Below are 19,170 nucleotides of genomic sequence, written 5' to 3' on the forward strand. Positions count from 1 at the left end.
AAAAGGCTTTATTTTATAAAGTATCTATCTTATTCCCCAGGTTTCTGTGGAGCTTGGAGAGACCCTGAAACCTAGAGGGATATAAAGCTGATACTCCTGATCCACTCCCCTTCGAAGAAAGGCAATGACTTGGCTTTAAGCTCAGGTGGTAAAGAATCTGCCTGTAATGCGGGAGATCTGGGTTCGATCCCTGGGCTGGGAAAATCCCCTGAAGGGGGGTATAGCAACCCAATCCTGGGTTCTCCAGGATTCTTGCCTGGAGAATCGCCATGGACAGAGGAGCCTGGTGGGCTGCAGTCCGTGGGGTCTCAAAGAGGCGGACATAACTGAGTGACTAAGCACAGAACTTGTTATTAGTTTAATTATATTTTTCCCTGGTGAAAGAGAGACCCAATATGAAACCGTTAGGTGTCGTCCAGGGGGCTCTGAGAGCTCTGGTACTACAGTCTTTTTTCTTTTTTTTCCCATTTATTTTTATTAGTTGGAGGCTAATTACTTTACATCATTGCAGTGGTTTTTGTCATACATTGAAATGAATTAGCCATGGATTTACATGTATTCCCCATCCCGGTCCCCCCTCCCACCTCCCTCTCCACCCGATCCCTCTGGGTCTTCCCAGTGCACCAGGCCCGAGCACTTGTCTCATGCACCCAACCTGGGCTGGTGATCTGTTTCACCCTAGATAATAAACATGTTTTGATGCTATTCTCTTGAAACATCCTACCCTCGCCTTCTCCCAGAGTCCACAAGTCTGTTCTATACATCTGAGTCTCTTTTTCTGTTTTGCATATAGGGTTATCGTTACCATCTTTCTAAATTTCATATACATGTGTTAGTATACTATAATGGTCTTTATCTTTCTGGCTTACTTCACTCTGTATAATGGGCTCCAGTTTCATGCATCTCATTAGAACTGATTCAAATGAATTCTTTTTAATGGCTGAGTAATATTCCATGGTGTATATGTACCACAGCTTCCTCATCCATTTGTCTGCTGATGGGCATCTAGGTTGCTTCCATGTCCTGGCTATTATAAACAGTGCTGTGATGAACATTGGGGTGCACGTGTCTCTTTCAGATCTGGTTTCCTCGGTGTGTATGCCCAGGAGTGGGATTGCTGGGTCATATGGCAGTTCTATTTCCAGCTTTTTAAGAAATCTCCACACTGTTTTCCATAGTGGCTGTACTAATTTGCATTCCCACCAACAGTGTAAGAGGGTTCCCTTTTCTCCACACCCTCTCCAGCATTTATTGCTTGTAGAATTTTGGATAGCAGCCATCCTGACTGGTGTGTAATGGTACCTCATTGTGGTTTTGATTTGCATTTCTCTGATAATGAGTGATGTTGAGCATCTTTTCATGTGTTTTTGTGCCATCTGTATGTCTTCCTTGGAGAAATGTCTGTTTAGTTCTTTGGCCCATTTTTTGATTGGGTCATTTATTTTTCTGGAGTTGAGCTGGAGGAGTAGCTTGTATATTTTTGAGATTAATCCTTTGTTGCTTCGTTTGCTATTATTTTCTCCCAATCTGAGGGCTGTCTTTTCACCTTGCTTATAGTTTCCTTTGTTGTGCAAAAGCTTTTAAGTTTCATTAGGTCCCATTTGTTTATTTTTGCTTTTGTTTCTAAAATTCTGGGATGTGGGTCATAGAGGATCCTGCTGTGATTTATGTCGGAGAGTGTTTTGCCTATGTTCTCCTCTAGGAGTTTTATAGTTTCTGGTCTTACATTTAGACCTTTAATCCATTTTGAGTTTATTTTTGTGTATGGTGTTAGAAAGTGTTCTAGTTTCATTCTTTTACAGGTGGTTGACCAATTTTCCCAGCACCACTAGTTAAAGTGGTTGTCTTTTTTCCGTTGTATATCCTTGCCTCCTTTGTCGAAGATAAGGTGACCATAGGTCCGTGGATTTATCTCTGGGCTTTCTATTCTGTTCCACTGATCTATATTTCTGTCTTTGTGCCAATACCATACTGTCTTGATGACTGTGGCTTTGTAGTATAGTCTGAAGTCAGGCAGGTTGATTCCTCAAGTTCCATTCTTCTTTCTCAAGGTTACTTTGGGTATTCGAGGTTTTTTGTATTTCCATACAAATTGTGAAATTATTTGTTCTAGTTCTGTGAAAAATACCATTGGTAGTTTGATAGGGATTGCATTGAATCTATAGATTGCTTTGGGTAGTATAGCCATTTTGACAATATTGATTCTTCCAATCCTTGAACATGGTATATTTCTCCATCTGTTTGTTGGTACTACAGTCTTTTATGTCTTAATGCAAAGAATTCAGTGGCACCAAAGTGATACATAAGAAATGATTTATTAGAATAGGATGCTTGTGAGGCTTACAAAAGGGTGGCTGAGAGATATCATGCCTGAGAACTTACTGGGTTACAGTTTTATAATCAAAGGAAAAGTGAGGAAGAGGAGAAGAACTTTGTTTTTCTCGAGTAAATGTAGTGTTTCCATCATCAGCTCCTCCTCCAGATTGAGTAGTAGAGTTTTCTTGTCCCCACACAGTCAAGCTAGGTCCACAAATTATTGTTTTTTATGTGTGCAGAAAGCATTAATTACTGAGCTCACTGGACAGGATGTGGGGCTCATGCCACCATCGTTTTATTTTGGGGAGGCATGTCTTGTGCTTCTGTTGCATGGTTTTGTTGCTGAGCAAGCCTGCTTGGTTTTGTGGTTAAGCAAACCTGCTTTCATGAGTAATCATCAACTTACAAGACTTGTGGCCCAGCTGGTAAAAAATCCACCAGCAATGTGGGAGACCTAAGTTCGACCTGAGGGTTGGGAAGATCCCCTGTAGAAGGGAAAGGCTACCCACTCCAGTGTTCTGACCTGGAGAATTCCATGGACTGTATAGTCCATGGTGTTGCAAAGAGTCTGACTTTGCAACTTTGCAATGACTGAGTGACTTTTGGTTTCACGCACCCACCACCCATTTATTTTCTACTTCCAACCCCTAGTGGTGTAACTATTTAATCACCTACTTTGTCCCTTTACTCTGTCCCGATCAAGTTCACTCTGGTTGATTCCCGCGCTATTTAATGCTCCACTTGACATTTTAGGCCTTTTGCTCTCCATGCCTCTCTAGCAGCCCTCTGAAACACAAACAGCTCATCAGCTCCGGGGGATGTCTGTGTGTTGGGGGTGTCACTCCGTAGGAGGGTTGCCATGCCCTCCTCCAGGGGATCTTCCCAACCCAGGAATCAAACCCAGGTCTCCTGCATTGCAGGCGGATTCTTTACTGCCTGGGCTTAAAGCCAAGTAATTGCCTTTCTTTGGAGGGGAGTGGATCAGGAGTATCAGCTTTATTTCCCTCATAGAGGTTTGGGATCTCTGTGTCAGTTCCTCGCAGGAAATCTTTCTGAGTTAGGTCTTCATGAGCAGACTTGAGAGTTGAAGAAGGAAATTCCCACAGGGCCACCAGATACACACCTATGTTGATCAACACTTTAGAAAAAGGGAACAATAGGGGATGTTTGCATATGAAGAGATGTATTATAAGGAATTGGCTTACCTGGTAACACCACTGTCTGCTGTCTGTATGACTCACGCCAAGTTCAAAAGTTTGAGAAGCAGAAGAGCCAAGGATAGGAAGCAACCAGGCAGGAAGGCCTGAAGACCTTGTTCCTCCACCCATCAGGCTAACTTCATTGGACCGACTAAAGGATGCCCGCCTACACTGGGAGATCAGATGAGATCCAACCAGTCCTTCCTAAAGGAAGTCAACCCCAAATATTCACTGGAAGAACAGATGCTGACGCTGAAGCTCCAATACTTTGGCCACCTGATGCGGAGAGCCTACTCATCGGGAAAGATCCTGATGCTGGGAAAGATTGGAGGCAAAAGGAGAAGGACACGGCAGAGGATGAGATGGTTGGATGACCTTACCAAGTCAGTGGCTATGAATCCGAGCAAACTCTGGGAGACAGTGAAGGACAGAGGAGCCTGGCGTGCTGCAGTCCATGGGGTCGCAAAGAGTTGGACACAGCTTAGGGATGGAACAACAGCAACCTACATTGGTCAGGGGCAACCTGCTTCACTGAGTCTGCCCCTTCCCACTCTGATCTCCCTGGGAAACGTCCTCGCACACACCTCCAGCACTGTTTAATCCGGGTACTCTGTGACCAGTCGGGTAGATGCATAAAATTAACCATCACAACAGGAACCCCTACAGAAAACCAGATGCATTTCCTGAATTACTGTTGTCATTGCCCATGTTGATTCTTCCCACCAATCAGCACAGCCAGGAGCCGGCAGAAACTGCTTTCAGCTCAAGAAATGTTTTTCTGGAAAGGAAGATACCCAGGGGAAGTTAGCGAGAAGGGAGAGATCTTGGTGGGTGGAGAAAGCGTAGGAAACAGTCCAGATCAGGTTTCTCAATTGATGACCAACAAACCTCCCGTTCTGCTTCCTGGGTCTGATGACTGTGCTTCTCCCTCTTGTTGGCCCCTGGCTGTTTCCCCTTCAGAGTCACCAGATGGTGAGGAGATACTTGGGCCGCTGTGCCAGGGAAACCTGGGTTCGGGCCTTGACACCATCACTTATGATATGCTTCTGGTCAGTTTGTTTGGGCTTCCCAGGTAGCACAGGGGTAAAGAACCCGCCTGCCAACGCAGGAGATGCAGGTTCGATCCCTGGTTCAGGAAGATCCCCTGGAGAAGCAAATGGCAACCCACTCCAGTATTCTTGCCTGGGAAATCCCATGGAAAGGGGGACCTGGTGGGCTGCAGTTGAGGGGGTTGTGAAGAGTCAGACACGATTGAGCGACTGAATATGCACACATGCAGTTTGTTTACCTTCTGATTCGTGGGAAAGGTAGCTGGGGAGAGGTGAGGTTTAGCGATACACTCTTTACTACATGAAAAGACCAGTAAATGATAAATTCCGTCCCCCCCCAACAAAAAAAATCAAGCAAACGTTCCAAAGTATAATTTCGCATTTTGATTTTGCATGTGTGTTCCTGACTTTTTTATTTCCATGTTTTGGTTTTTAAATTCTTTTTAAAAAGGTTTATTAGAGTTTATTTGATTCACAATGTCATATTAGTTTCAAGTGTACGGCAACGTGATTCAGTTACACACATACATGTATTTATTTTCAGATCCTTTTCCCATATAGGTTATTATATGATACTGAGCAGAGTTCCCTGTTTTACACAGTAAATCCTTGTTGGCTATCCATTTTATGTAGAGTACTATGTGTTTGTTAAGCTCAAACTCCTAACATATCCCTATCCCCACCCACATTTTTCCTTTGGTAAACCATAATTTTTTCCTGAAATCTGCGAGTCTATTTCTGTTTCGTTAATAGTGTCTTTATATCATTTTTAAAAAACTGGACTCCATGTATGATATCATATGATATTTGTCTTTCCCTGTCTGACTTACTTCATTCAGTATGACATTCTATAGGTCCATTCATATTGCTGCACACAGCTATATTTTATTCTTTCTAAATTGGTGCTTAAATTCTTTTATTGAGTCATAACATACAAACAGAAAGGGCATGAGGAGAATTGAGATGGAGACAGCTGTAATCACAGTGTTGTAGGGGGAGAGGGCTGTTATAATACCAGGGGGAAAGGAGGGAGAAAGAGAGAGAGTCAGAGAAATCAAGGACTACAGGATTTGGGTTCCAGGAATATTGTGGCCTCTGATCTTGATAAGAGAGTCTAGAAGAGGAACAGAGCTGGGAAGAGAGTGTTTAGGAGGAAATCAGTAGACCTGGCTTGTGCAGGACAAGATTGAGAAACATATAAGGTGGGTGAGATGACCCTGCACCTGGACCGACCTCCCTGTCAATCCCAGGGGTAACTGACCCTAAACCATCACGTCATGAGGATGAGTCACTCTGAGTGAGGACAGACCTGCCTGCCTACCTCCTGGGAAGGACCACCCCCGCTCTCGGCATCTCTGCTCATAACTTTGAACTCAAAGGAGAGGCCAGTTCTGGTGTCTTCGGGCAGACCGCCCACATGATGTGCAGCCACCCCCTCCACGCCCCTGGGTGGAGGGTAAATGGCCCGTGACTCCAGGGGTCCCAGCGTCCCCCAGAGCATCTTTCACCGCTGAGCTGCCCTTGCTCACACTCAGCTCTCTGTCCTGAGGCTCACGATTCAGTCCACTCTCAAAAGAAGAGGAAACAGTGAGGAACATGGAGCGATGGGGTCAGCGGCTCCCTGTCTGTGTCGGGGATCCAGGATGCACACCCGGAGGGAAGCCCTGGGCTGTGGGATTTGTGCTCGGACCTGACAGGACCTCCTGGGAGCATCTGAGGTTGACTGAAGAGGAGCCTGACGCTCCACGGGGTGGTGCTCTCACGGGTGCATGGATCTGTAGGTCGGCGGGACACAGACCCGCTGTGGTCACCACCTAGGCCAGAGAGGATGGAGGAAGCTGGCACCTGCCCCCGGAGCCGTCCGCCCTGACCACAGAGGAAATGATGCATCACCAAGGGTGGGGACACGCCTCGGAGACAGCCCAGTGTGGCCCAGGTGTTGGGGGGGTGCGTGTGAGACACTCAGAGGGCAGCTGTGGGCTGAGCTGAGTGGGCCACTCATCCTTGGAAGCGACCGCGGACGTCCAGTCACCAGAAGGAGAGGAGCCGGGGGTCACCGGCCGGCGTCGCACATCCTTCTGCTCCTCACCCCGAGCTTTCTGCACGCGGCTCAGCGCCGGCCGCCAGGAGGACTGTGGGGAACAGGGACAGGGCTGGACAAGGAGCGGAGAGGCGCAGAGAAGTGGGCACCAAGAGGGAATCCCCTGAAGAGGCTTGACCCTGTCCCTGCCCGGGGCCTGGCGCTGCTGCAGGCGCCATCCCTGCTGGGGAAATGACCCCGAGGGGCAGGGCCGGGTGGCTGCCTTCAGCGCTGCTGCTGCTCCAGGTCCCAGGTGAGCGGCTGAGCCCTTCCTGGGGGAGGGGAGGGGGCAGGGCTGGAGGTGGGTGAGCAGGGGGAGGGGGGCGAAGGTCCCAAGAGGGGCCGCCACCTGTCTCAGCAGCAAGCAGGAGGGTTCAGGGTGTGAAGCAGGTGAGGCTGGTCCACTGTGCTGGTGGGAGGGGGCGCCTGTGATGGTCACACCTCAACGGTCACAGTCAGAGATGACCTCCTGGGGCCCCACACACACAGTTTTTCCCATCCTGTCTCCATGGATCCCTCTCCTCTGTGAGGAGGGACCTCCTTTCCCCGTCTTCCTCCCCTAGGTCTGAGGAAGGGCCTGCCTCCTGCCTTGGCCTCCTCCAGACTTCACAGGCCCTTGAGGGACCTGCATCCAGGGCTCCCCAGACCCAGACTCACCTGATGGAGTTAGACTTGTTTGTGTTTTCCAGGCTGTTTGTCCCTGAGTGGTCCCCAAACTGTGACAGGCATCGTGGGGGGATCCCTGAGCGTGGAGTGTCGGTACCAGGAGGCATTGGTAGACAACATCAAATACTGGTGCAAACACCCGTGTGTGTCACCATGGAAGATTGTGGAGACCAGAGAGTCAGAGAGAAAAGTGAGGAGGGGCCGCGTGTCCATCAGAGACCGTCCTGCGAGCCTCACCTTCACAGTGACCTTGAAGAGCCTCAGAGAGGAGGATGCGGGAACGTACGGATGTGGGATCTATGTACCGTTTTCAGTTGACCCCACCTTCCAGGTGGAGGTGTCTGTGATCCCAGGTGAGCCTGCGACGTCAGCTCTAGGGCTGCTGACCGTACCTGGGACCCTGACCCTCAGGGAGGACCTGGAGCAGAGGGTGTCCTGGGATCGGTGATCAGGACCCAGGCTCTGAGTGGTCGGCAGCACATGTGCACCTCTGGTTCTTCGAGACCTCCTCTGTGTCTACCCCGACACACCCTCACACCTGAAGATCTCCTGGGTGGAAGGGGAGGGGGAGACGCCCTGAATCTGGGGGCCTGCGGCCTTCCTGACTGGACAAGGGTCAGGTCCACTCTGAAGGTGACCCTGGGTCTCTTCCTGGACCGCTCTGGCCAGCCCTCGGGGGCGGGGGCCAGCAGGGCCAGGAGAGGACTTTGCAGTGTCGTGGAGGCTCCTGGGGCCCCAGCCTCACCCTGGTGGTCCTGGGGATCTGCAGCAGCCGCGAGAGGGGGGAGGCAGGGTCCCGGAGCCCACGTGGGGCTCTGGATGCTTTGGAGACCCCTCCCTGCTCCAGCCAGACCTTGCCTCTCCCTCTTCCTCTGGCACCTGGTACCCAAGGAGGAAATCCAGAGGGGCCCGTTAGGCAAAGAAGGATGAGGAACAGGGCTCTTAGGAGGTGTCATGGCCCTCAGTAGACCGCCACGTGCCGAAAATGAATCCTTAAACTTTCCTTTCTTTGTCTCTGGCCGTGCTGGGTCCCGGCTGCTGCACCCGGGCCTTCTCCGGCTGCAGCGAGCGTGGGCTGCTCTTTGCTGCGGCGCTCGGGCTTCTTGCTCGGTGGCGTCTCCTGCCGCGGAGCGCGGGCTCTAGAGCACATTCTCAGGCATTGTGCACGCCCAGTGGCGTGTGGGATCTTCCCAGACCAAGGATCGAACCCCCGTCCCCTGCAGTGGGAGGCACATTCTTTGCCACTGGACCACCAGGGAAGCCCCAGTAAGTCTTCTTTCACAGAAGGCTGCTCTGGTGTCCTAGGAAGCCAGCCACGATCCTCTGTGCACACACACGCTTTCTCCCCTGACTGCTTGCTCTGACGTCGCCCCCGGCTCCCTGAGCTCCTTCCTGCTGGCCGCTGCTTCTCTCTCACGAGGCACGTTTCCTTTGTATGTTTCTCTTTACAAGAATAGAAGCGAAAGTTTACTGGTTCCGCGGGGTGTGTCGGGGAAGGGCTTTGTCCACTAACCTCAGGAGAGGCACATTTCATGGGGTCCACCAGGTCGGTATTTCTCTAGATCTTTCCATCATTTCCTCCCACGGAGAGGACCGCCTGGGGCCCTGGGCCTGGCTGACAGGGACACAGGGTCTACTGATTCAGCTCAGACTCAGCTGCAGGACTTTCTGTCTGAGCGTCACTCCAGCCTCTCCCCTTGCCCGTCACTGTCCGCCCCGTCTCTCTGTGTTAATCCCTAAAGAGTACTGGTCACCGCGTTTGTCCCCTGGCAGGGTGGCCTGGAGGACAGAGGTGTGTCTGTGGCTGGGGTGACCTGGAGCCAAGTGCCCTCTCTACACTCTCAGATCCCCAGGGGAGCAGGGCCATATGCCTCTACCAGTGCCCATCTGGCCTGGGGTCATCTGGAGAGGGGCAGGGAGGGGGCCCAGGGTGTTGGTCAGGCCTGGGTGCGGCCACGGGGGTGGTGGACACAGCACGTCCATCCAGATGGCGTGAGTGACCTTGACTGTGAGTCAGAACCACACTGGGACGGAGGGAGGGGACCCAGGGGACGAAACGGGGCCTGACTTGTGTTTCTCCCTCAGTCACTATGACAACCACCAGCCCCAAGAGGTCCACAAGCACCCCGGAGGCTCCCACGACCCTGCCAGTGCCCACCTGGAGCACCGTGTCTGGGCCGGAGGCCCCTGATCCCGGCCAAGCTCATCGGTAAGGGACCCCCAGCCCAGGACATCTCACCTGGGTGATTTCTCAGTGAGCCCAGGGAGTAATAGGCAAGTCTCCCTTCACCAAAGACCCGAATTTATTCAACAAATTCTGTAACAAGCAGTAAGGGTCCTACTAAGTGCCCGGAGCTCTCGTTGACTTGGGCTACAGTAGCAAAGCGCACAGACCCAGTCCTGCCCTGACAGAGTCGTGTTCTAAGAGGGGACTCACATAACAAACAGATCGACAGGTCGGTGGTATAAATACACCACCTCCTGATGATTGCTTGCAGGACAATGTCACCTGGGTGAGGAGCCAGCATGGGTAGGAGGGTGGTGGAGTTTGCTAGTTAACACGCAATGATGAGAGGGCACCTAACTGATTACAGACACTTGAGTGGAGGCCTGCAGGATCTGGGGGCAAGGTATGCCGGGATCCTCAGAAATATGGCCCCAGGCACACGGAGGAACAGTTTGAACCAAAGGCCCCCAGCCAGGGGCAGTGCCGGAAGCAGATGCTCTGGGCGTGAGTGACCCCTCTGTCCCCTGGAGCCCTGCTCATCAGTATCATCTTGCTGAAGAGGCCTGGCCTCTGAGGGTGCAGAGCTGAGGGGGTCACTCTTTCACCAGCCAAGGGCTTTTAAGGACTGGAGCTTTGGAGACCCTGGGCAGGTACCGGCTGCTCACTGAATAAGACGGATGAGTCCCTGTGCTCGAGGTGGTGATTCTCCACTGGCTAGCAGACCTCAACCAAGTCTCCCAGTATTGGGTTCCATACCCTCGACCGCAAATCCCCCACATGAGGAGGGTCTTAGGTGTTTCCGTTGTGTCTGACTCTGTGACCCGCACAGACTGTAGCCCACCAGGCTCCTCTGTCCATGGATTCTCCAGGCAGGAATACTGGAGTGGGTAGCCATTCTCTTCTCAGAGGATCTTCCTGACCCTGAATCCAACCCGGGTGTCTCCTGCATGGCAGGCAGATTCTTTACCCTCTGGGCCTCTGGGGAAGCCCCCATGAGGAGGGCTCAGACAGAGACCCTCCTAAGGCCCAGGTCCCCCTTGGATCTCTGGTCTCCCTCACATGATTCTCATAGCCACATCCACCCTTATGTCCACAGTCCTAAGTGTCAGGGGCAATTCTTGAAGATCAGGGTCCAGAAGTCCTTCAGGTGGGGCTGCTCTGTGTTGGGTTGATCCTTGTTTAGATTCTTGTAGCCAAAGAACCTGGACATGGGGCAAGCAAGGTGGAGAGCCCAGGGCCTCCCTGAGGATACTGCTCACTGTCTGTTCCCGTGTGCCCCACAGGCCCCTGCTGGGCAGCATCCACTTCCTGCTCCTGGTCTTCCTGAAGGTGCCTCTGCTCCTGGGCCTGCTCAGTGCCGTCCTCTGGGTCAACAGGCCTCTGAGGAGCTCTGCAGACAGGCGGAGTCGGTCCATTTATGAGAACCAGTAGCCCCCAGGTTCATCGTGTCCTCTTCGATGATGCAGTCAGACCACTGGATGGAAATGGCCTTCTGTCCATCTGTCCTGTATCACACTCTACCTCTCTCTCAGAATACTGTCTTTGTGGATTTCCCTCTAGTTCTCTTTCCTTGCCCATGAGTCTAAAACCAAAAGCATACCTCCTCTATAGGTGCTTCTGAACTGTAACCACAGATCAAAATCGAGTTCAGAGCTGCCGACTCATCCGGGGAGCATCAGTCATGCACTGAACTCTCAGGTGCCCTCTCTGCAGTCTTCAAACCCCAGGAGTGTGGGAATCTTCCTTTTGGATCTGTTTTGATGGATCCAGGCAGTCCCATGGTTTCCCACATCATCCGTGGTACCGTAATCACCCACCCTCCACAGGTCTCAGATCCACTGTGGGGAATCCTCCAGTTGCTGATTGTGTCTATTTAATTAGGCATTCTAAAGCTCAGGAAACAACAATGCAGAGAGTCGACGGTCCACGGGGCCAGCACGCACGGGACCTGAATCATGACTCCATTCTGCCCGAACCTTCACACCCCACTGTTCTGTCTAATGGACCGAAGGGCCATATGGATTTCTCCAATTGGTGTAGGTTCAGAACAGAATCCAGCATTGCATGGCAAATCAGATTATTCCATTCCCCATGCCCAGTCAAACTGGTTAGTGTGTTTAGGTCCTCTGCGGATGGCTGGTAGAAGAATAACAGTATGAAATTTATGCAACTATCGCAGAATCCTTCCTTCCTCCTGTTCAAAGGTAACTCAAGCCCCACCCTCACCCCATCATTCAAGGCCCGTGGTTATAGACCCGGTTCAAGTTTTTAAATCGATTGAGGGGCCATGAGTGAGTCTTCTATTCATTAGCTTAGTCGCCATGACTTGTAGAGCCAAAGACCTGGGTAGGCTTCCCAGAGTTTCAGTTCAAACTGCATCATGATGAACTTGCCAGCACCAAAGATCTCTGAGAGGCAGGTTATCATCTTGACTCATCTATTTGAAGCAGCCAGGACCTGGGGAATTGCGCCCCATTTTCATGCAGCAAATATATGGGGAGAGGACCAAAGTAGTAACCAGTAACCTAGGCATTACCTCCAACCATGATTAAACAGAAGAAAGAGCTCAGCTTTTGGTGCTCACATTCCAGTTGGTGGACAGAGATAAATAACAGACACAATAGTACAGGTATGCAGACATGCAGAAATGTCCAAGTCCACACTGAAGGGTATCTTTAGTAACACAAGATAAGAGGAGGTGCTATTGGTGAGACAGTAAGGGATGAGTGCTATCAGCCTGGTGAAGAGGGTGATCTTTAACCAAGTCCAGAAGAAAGCAATGCAGTGAGCCCTGGGGGCGCCTGGACGAAGAGCCTCAGGCAAACGGAACTGCAGGTGCAAACGTCCGGCCTTGGGAGCATCTTAGATGCGGATCCAGGGGAGAGCAGAGGGCAGCTGCTTGCAGGGCCCACTGGTGCCAAGTTCTCCAAGAATCATGGTCCAGTCATGTTCAGTAGCCTGAGTAGAAAAAGGAAAAGCAGGATTGGAGAGGTTAGTTTCCTGAAAGCAGGGGAGTCCTGAGAGAGGAGTGCAGTCATTGATCCCTTAGCTGAATTGCCACAGGCCATGCTGGAAAGACACTGGGCTTCAGGCAGGAAGGTGACATCAGCTCCTGGGGCCACAGCCCAGATGCAGACACACAGGCAGCCACAAACCCCAGGAGGTCAGTCCCAGAGGGGGCGTCCAGTGGTCCAACGGGACAGACAGCAAGAGAACCAGACTCAGCTGGGAGGGTCAGAAGTGGTACCGTCAAGGGTGTTGGCTGTGCGTCAGGAGGAGGAATAGGGGTCCAAGGGTCTGGGTGAGGCCCAGTGTGGGGAGAGGGGCAGCCTGGGGGTGGATCTGGAGTCAGGATGAGGTGGCTGAGTTCTGGGCCTCTGCGTGCTGCCACGAGCTGTGGGAGAGGCCTGGTCAGAACGCGGGGGCTTCATCTGGAGAAGGGCAGGAGTCGCTGGGGTGGTCAGTGATCAGTCAAGCAGAGTGACCCATCTCTACTGCATCTCTCCAGCTGTGCCCTGGGACCCAGGTCCACTGCCCGTGCCCGGGAAGTGGGGAGAGTTAAGACCCGCATGGGAGGGATGGGAGACCCTGGTTTCTGCAGACAATCTTGAGAAGCTGAGAAAACCTACCCGAGGGCAGGACTGCAGTTCCCTGTTACCCCCATCCCACTGCCCAGGAAGCTATGACTCCATGGCCCTGCATGTCACGTGAGAATGCCGTTGTGAGCGAGGAGGGGCGGTGTCTCGTGTCTGTGGGCAGGTCCCTCCCTCATCTCTGCACCGTGAAGAGGCCCCTGCTCATCGTGGATCCAGGAGAGGCCCGGCAGTCTGCCCTCGGGCCCCTGTTGTACAACCGCCCCCCGTGTGCCACTGACGGGGGAGGAGGCTCCTCTCAGCCCCCAGGTCCCCAGCTCCTCATCCCTCCACCCAGCGTCTTCTCCTCTGGCTCCTGTCCGTCCTCAGTCTCTCTCTGCTTCTCAAAGGGGAGTAGACTCTGTCCAGAGGTGGAGCGTGAAGAAGGGGTCAAGGAAGGCTGGGAACCGCTGATCTGTGTCTAATGTGGGCAGCGAGGGGCCCGAGACGGGGGGAGCCCCAGCCTGAGGGATGTGTACCCTGGGGGGAACCAGAGCCAGGATAGGGCGTAGGGGGTCGTCTGGGGTATGGGGGCAGATTTGCAGGGTGGGAAGAGGACTTTGTGTCCTGTGGGGGCAGAGTCTTGTGGTCGCCTGGAGCTGCAGATGGGGGGACAGTGACCGCTTGGTCACCACCAGGACTGGGGAGGGTGGATGAGCATGACATCCACCCTCAGACTTCCCATCCTGACCAGAACGAAATGACGTATCGCAGAGGGTGGGGATGTGCCACGAAGAGGAACCCGCTTGTCCCTGCTGTGGATGGGCGTGTGAGACCGAAAGAGGACCTACTGTGGGTTGGGTGAGGAGGGGACAGCCTCCCCGATCGAGGGGCTCGGCACGTGTCTAGTCGCTGGGCTGAGCGGAGATGAGGGAAGCGGGTCCTTGCCCAGGACCAGCCGAGTGCCCCTCCCCCTAAGCTTCCTGCCCCCTGCCCCCTGGACCATCTGACCTGACCTGGGACGGAACCAGGAAGCAGAGAGGCCCAGAGGAGCGGAAGTGGGGATGGGGAGGGACTGCTCTGAGGAGGCCTGACCCTGTCCCTGCCCGGGGCCTGGCGCTGCTGCAGGCGCCATCCCTGCTGGGGAGATGACCCCGAGGGGCAGGGCCAGGTGGCTGCCTTCAGCGCTGCTGCTGCTCCAGGTCCCAGGTGAGTGGCTGAGCCCTTCCTGGGGGAGTGGAGGGGGCAAGGCTGGAGCTGGGTGAGCGGGGGGAGGGGTCGAAGGTCCCAGGAGGGGCCGCCGCCTGTCTCAGCAGCGAGCAGGAGGGTTCAGGCTGTGAAGCAGGTGAGGCTGGTCCACTGTGCTGGTGGGAGGGGGCGCCTGTGATGGTCACACCTCAACGGTCACAGTCAGAGATGACCTCCTGGGGCACCCCCCCAACACCCACACACGGAGGTGTTCCCATCCTGGGTCCTTCTGTCTCCGAGGACACCCTCTCCTCGGTGAGGAGGGAGTTCCTCCCCGTCTTCCTCCCCTGGGTCTGAGGAAGGCTCCCTTTCTGCCTTGGCCTCCTCCAGACCCCATGGGCAGCTGAGGGACCCGCATCCGGGGCTCTTCTGACCCAGGCCCATCTGGTGAAAGCCGGACCCGACTGTGCTTTCCAGGCTGTTTGTCCCTGAGCGGCCCGAGCAGAGTGACGGGCATCGTGGGGGGATCGCTGAGCGTGGCGTGTCGGTACCAGGAGGAATTCCAGCAAAACAGCAAATTCTGGTGCAAATCCCCCTGTTTGTGGAATACTGTGGAGACTGGAGGGTCTGCGAGAGAAGTGAGGGAGGGCCGCGTGTCCATCAGAGACCATCCTGCAAACCTCACCTTCACAGTGACCTTGGAGAGCCTCAGAGAGGGGGATGCAGGAACATATGGACGTGGCATCTATGTGCCACTTTCATTTGACCCCACCTTCAGGTGGAGGTGTCTGTGGTCCCAGGTGAGCATCCTTCACCCTCACTCCAGCACCAGGCTGGTCACCCAGACCCTCAGGATGGAAGTGGGACAGAAAAGTTGGGCCAGGATGACCGGGAGGTGTTGGGCAGTGATCCTGGCTCACTCTGTCTCCAAGTGGAGACATTCACGCACATTCCTGCTTCACAGGCGGGCAGGCATCCCACTCTGGGGTCCAGGCTGCCTGCTGTCCTCACAAGGGCACGTCCACTCTCAAGAGGCCCGTGTCTCTTTCTGGCCTGTGCAGGGTCCCACCTACGGGGGCGCACTCTCACAAGGCCCCACTGCATACAGGCCGGCCTTGACCCCAGGGCCCCTGAGGAGGTGAGACGAGCCCGCCCCCGAGCCCGGGGTGGTTCCTGCTCCAGAGCGTGCACCTGCGGCGGGCTTCTCCACCACGATCCAATATACACTCTGCCCTTGTGCTGGCCCAGAGGCCACCAATGACCCTACAGTGTTCTGGAAGGCCCTCCCGGGGTTCTGGGGCTTCTCTTGTAACCCCAAGGAAAGTGCAAACCGTGCCCCCGACCTGAGTGAGGCTTCTTCAGTGGCTCTGGGGGACTTCCTCCGGCCCTGCTGGGCTAAGCCTGTTTCTCCCTCTTTTTCTCCACTCTGCATCTGACCATGCCCCCCTGGCCAAGGTGCATCTGAAGGTTGGGGGGAGGGGGCCCAGGGTGCTGGTCAGCCCTGGGTGAGACCATGGGGAGCGGTGGACATAGCACATCTGATCAGGTGGCCTGAGTGACCCTGACTGTGTGAGTCACATCCACACCAGGCCGGCGTGTGGGGACCAGGGGAAGGAGACAGGGCCTGCCTTGTGCTTCTCTCTCAGCCCCTGCTACAGCCACTAGCCCCGAGAGGTCCACAGTCTCCCCAGGCTCTCCCACGACCCTGCCAGGGCACACCTGGAGCACCCCATCTGGTCAGGAGACCCCTGATCCCAGCCACCCTCCTCGGTAAGGGGCCCACGTCCCAGGACAGGGCACCCGGGTGGTTTCTCCTCTGGGTGAGGGGACAGGTGGGGGATTTGGTCTTCCGTCTCCGGGCCCCTCGTTTATTCCCACACCTGATTGTGAAGGTCCCACTACATGCCTGGTGCTCTGCTGTGGATGCAGGTAAGACCACCCAGACAGGATCCTACTCTGATGAGAACTGTGCTCTAAGGGGGAAGTCATGCCCTGGGCCAGTCCACACAGAGTTCCTATGTAAAGATGGTGGTTTGTGATGAGTACTACGGAGCAATACCAGTCACTGGGGTTTGGTGAGAGTGTGTGTGGGAATATGATTAGATCTGCTATTTAATACATGATAATCAGGGATGCTTGGCTGAATCCTTTGAGGGGAGACCTGCAGGATCTGGGGAGCCTGGCATTCAGGTTTCTGCAGAAATAAGGCTCCAGGTAGAGAGAAAAGTGAGTGCAAATGTCCCATAAAAGGAGGCTTCGGGACCCGGTCCAGGGTAGAGCAGGTGGCAGAAGCTCTGGGCATCACTGGCTCCTGCACTGTGGCCCCTCCCCACCTTGAACCCTGGTCAGACGTGTCAGCCCGTCGAAGAACCCCAGCCTCCAAGGGCAGAGAGAGCTCAGGGAGTCATTCATTCATCTGTCAACTACTACCATCACTTTTTTAATGTTCACCATATGACTTTTTTAAAGTTTAATTTTTATTTCATATTAGAGTATACGGCAGATGTTTAACTGCTGTTCTTCAGAGGTATCAGCCTGGTACGAGTTTCTCCCTGTGAATAAAACAAACAGTCCCTTCCTTCGTGGAAAACGCTGTTTATAGGAGAAGAGACAGTAAATAACCCCACGACTGATTACTGTGCCCCAGATAGGGTAACCCCACCTGCGGAGGGCCTCGGAAGGCATCCTCCTCCTGCCCAGATCCCGCCGGGATCCCTGGTCTCCCTCACGAGATTCTCACGGCCACGTCCAGCCTCATGCTCCTGATTCTCGCGGGGAATTGTTCTGCAGAGAGAAGGGCGGCAGGGGTCCTTAGGAAGAGGCTGCCCTGTCCGGGGGTGATCTTCATGTGGGTTGTCGTGGCCTCCGCTCTGGGGGGCTGGGGTGGAGAGCCCAGGGCTTCCTCTGAGGATGCTGCTCCCTGTCTGTCCCCGGGTCCCCCACCGGCCCCTGCTGGGCAGCGCCCACTTCCTGCTCCTGGTCTTCCTGAAGGCGCCCCTGCTCCCGGGCCTGCTTGGCGCTGTCCTCTGGGTCCACAGGCCCTCGAGAAGCTCCGAGAACCGGTGACGTCTGTTGCTCTGACTGCCCGGGGTCACAGCCCCCTCTGCTGGATGGAAATGACTTCTGACCAATAAATTCAGTGCCAGTGTTCCTCCCAGAACACTCGGGGAACTTTGGGGAAACTTTTTCTTGCAATGTATCATACAAACAAAAGAATATGCCTAATAAATGCCTACTCTTTAAACCAGGAATACTCAGTAACTCTTGAGTATCTATCTTGCAGCTTAAGTAATAGAGATCGTTAAAACTTTTGAAGCCCTAAGTTCCTCCTTTAAACTCTGGATTTTACATTCATCATCTCCTTTCTTCATGGTTTTACCATATATATGCATATGATTTTCCAGAGTGTGCATGTATATACACATATAGGTTTGTCAACCCAGCATCTTCTTTGTCAATTTAATGTTTGTTTTATAATGGAATAGAGTTGATTTACAATGTTGTGTTAGTTTTAGGTGTACAGTAAAATGATTCTGTTATACATACGTACACATATATCCATTTTTTAGATTCTTCCCCCATAGAGGTTGTTCCAGAGTATTGACTAGAGGCCCCCCCTGTTATACAGTAGGTCTTTGTCGATCAGCTATTTTATTCAATATGTATAGTAGTATGTAAATGTTAACTTCAAACTCCTAATTTATCCTCCCCTCAGAGCATTCATATATTTTTAGCAGTCCCCAAGATCACTTTATTTTCATTTTTTCCAGGTATTTTTAGATATAACTGATGTATGGCATCAATCTCACCGTGTGTACACCATGTCTTCCTCATCTCTTCATCTGCTGTTAGACGTTTCGGTTTGTTTCCATATCTCGGTTATTGCAGTGAACGTGGGTGTGTGGATATTCTTCGAGATCCTGTTTTCACTTCCTTTTGATACGCACCTAGATGTGGGATGACCAGGTGATATGGTCATTCTTCTCTTCAGGTTTGCAGGAGCCTCCATGCTATCTTCCTCAGTGGTAGCGATGCATAGCCGTTCCCTCTCCTCCACCTTCTTGCCAGCACTTGTCAACTGTAGTCGTCTTGGTGACTGCCATTCTACAGGCGTGAAGCGATTTGCATTTCCTTGATGGTTAGAGATGTTGACTATCTTTTCATGGACCAGCTGGCCATGAAATAGACACTTTGGAAAACTGTCTACTCAATTTCTCTGCAGTTTTTCTTTTTGGCCGCACCTCTTGGCTTGTGGGATCTTAGCTCCCCAACCAGAAATTGAACCCATGCCCTGGGCAGTGAACGTGTGCAGGGCTCATCACTGGGCTGCAGAGACGAATTCCTCACTGCAGTTTTTAAATTGGATTTTTTTTTTCATGTTGAGTTGTATGATTTCTTTATATATTTGAGATATTAACCCCTTATCCCGAAGTGTGGTTTGCAAATTTTTTCTCCCATTCTGTAAGTTTCCTTTTCATTTTTGTTGATTGCTTCTTTTACTGTGCATAAGCTTTAAAATCTGATGCAGTCCCACTTATTAATTTTTGATTTTATTATGCTTTAGGTGTTATATTAAAAAAATCATTGCTAAGACCAATGTCACAGAGCTTTTTCCCTACATTTAATTTCTGTGTATTCTTGTACATTTTTCCTAGACTCTTTACCCTGTTTTATTTGTCTAATTGTTTGACTCTGGAAACAGATACAGCGCTGTTACAGCTTTATGAAAAGTCTTACCTGATAGGACATCACTGCACATTGTTGTCTGACATTGGGAGTCTTTGCAAATATTTGCCGTTCCCTCTTCCATATAAATTGTACAATTAATCAAACTTAAAAGGAAGAATAAACTATGTCGAGAAAAGAACCCACA

At 52.5% G+C, this 19,170-nt stretch overlaps 1 protein-coding gene across 4 annotated transcripts; it reads left to right on the plus strand.

Annotated features, from left to right (window-relative positions):
* Window positions 1-6,609: 6,609 nt before the first annotated feature.
* On the plus strand, window positions 6,610-19,164 carry CD300C (CD300c molecule). Of its 4 annotated transcripts, XR_011492478.1 has the most exons (6): window positions 6,610-6,897; window positions 7,334-7,663; window positions 9,396-9,519; window positions 14,775-15,097; window positions 15,944-16,067; window positions 17,336-17,548. XR_011492478.1 is itself a non-coding variant. In XM_070480022.1 (5 exons), exons 1-4 carry the CDS (start codon window positions 6,837-6,839, stop codon window positions 15,061-15,063), a joined length of 804 nt encoding a protein of 267 aa, XP_070336123.1. In that variant the 5' UTR covers window positions 6,610-6,836; the 3' UTR covers window positions 15,064-15,097; window positions 18,068-19,164. The 4 variants fall into 4 exon arrangements, 3 of the variants coding, with proteins under 3 accessions (XP_070336123.1, XP_070336122.1, XP_020728423.2); XM_070480022.1 differs by lacking the exons at window positions 15,944-16,067; window positions 17,336-17,548 and adding an exon at window positions 18,068-19,164; XM_070480021.1 differs by having other exon boundaries at window positions 15,944-17,548.
* The last annotated feature ends 6 nt before the right edge of the window (window positions 19,165-19,170 follow it).

This window comes from Odocoileus virginianus, chromosome 17 (genome assembly GCF_023699985.2).
Source record: "Odocoileus virginianus isolate 20LAN1187 ecotype Illinois chromosome 17, Ovbor_1.2, whole genome shotgun sequence".
Lineage (NCBI taxonomy): Eukaryota > Metazoa > Chordata > Mammalia > Artiodactyla > Cervidae > Odocoileus > Odocoileus virginianus.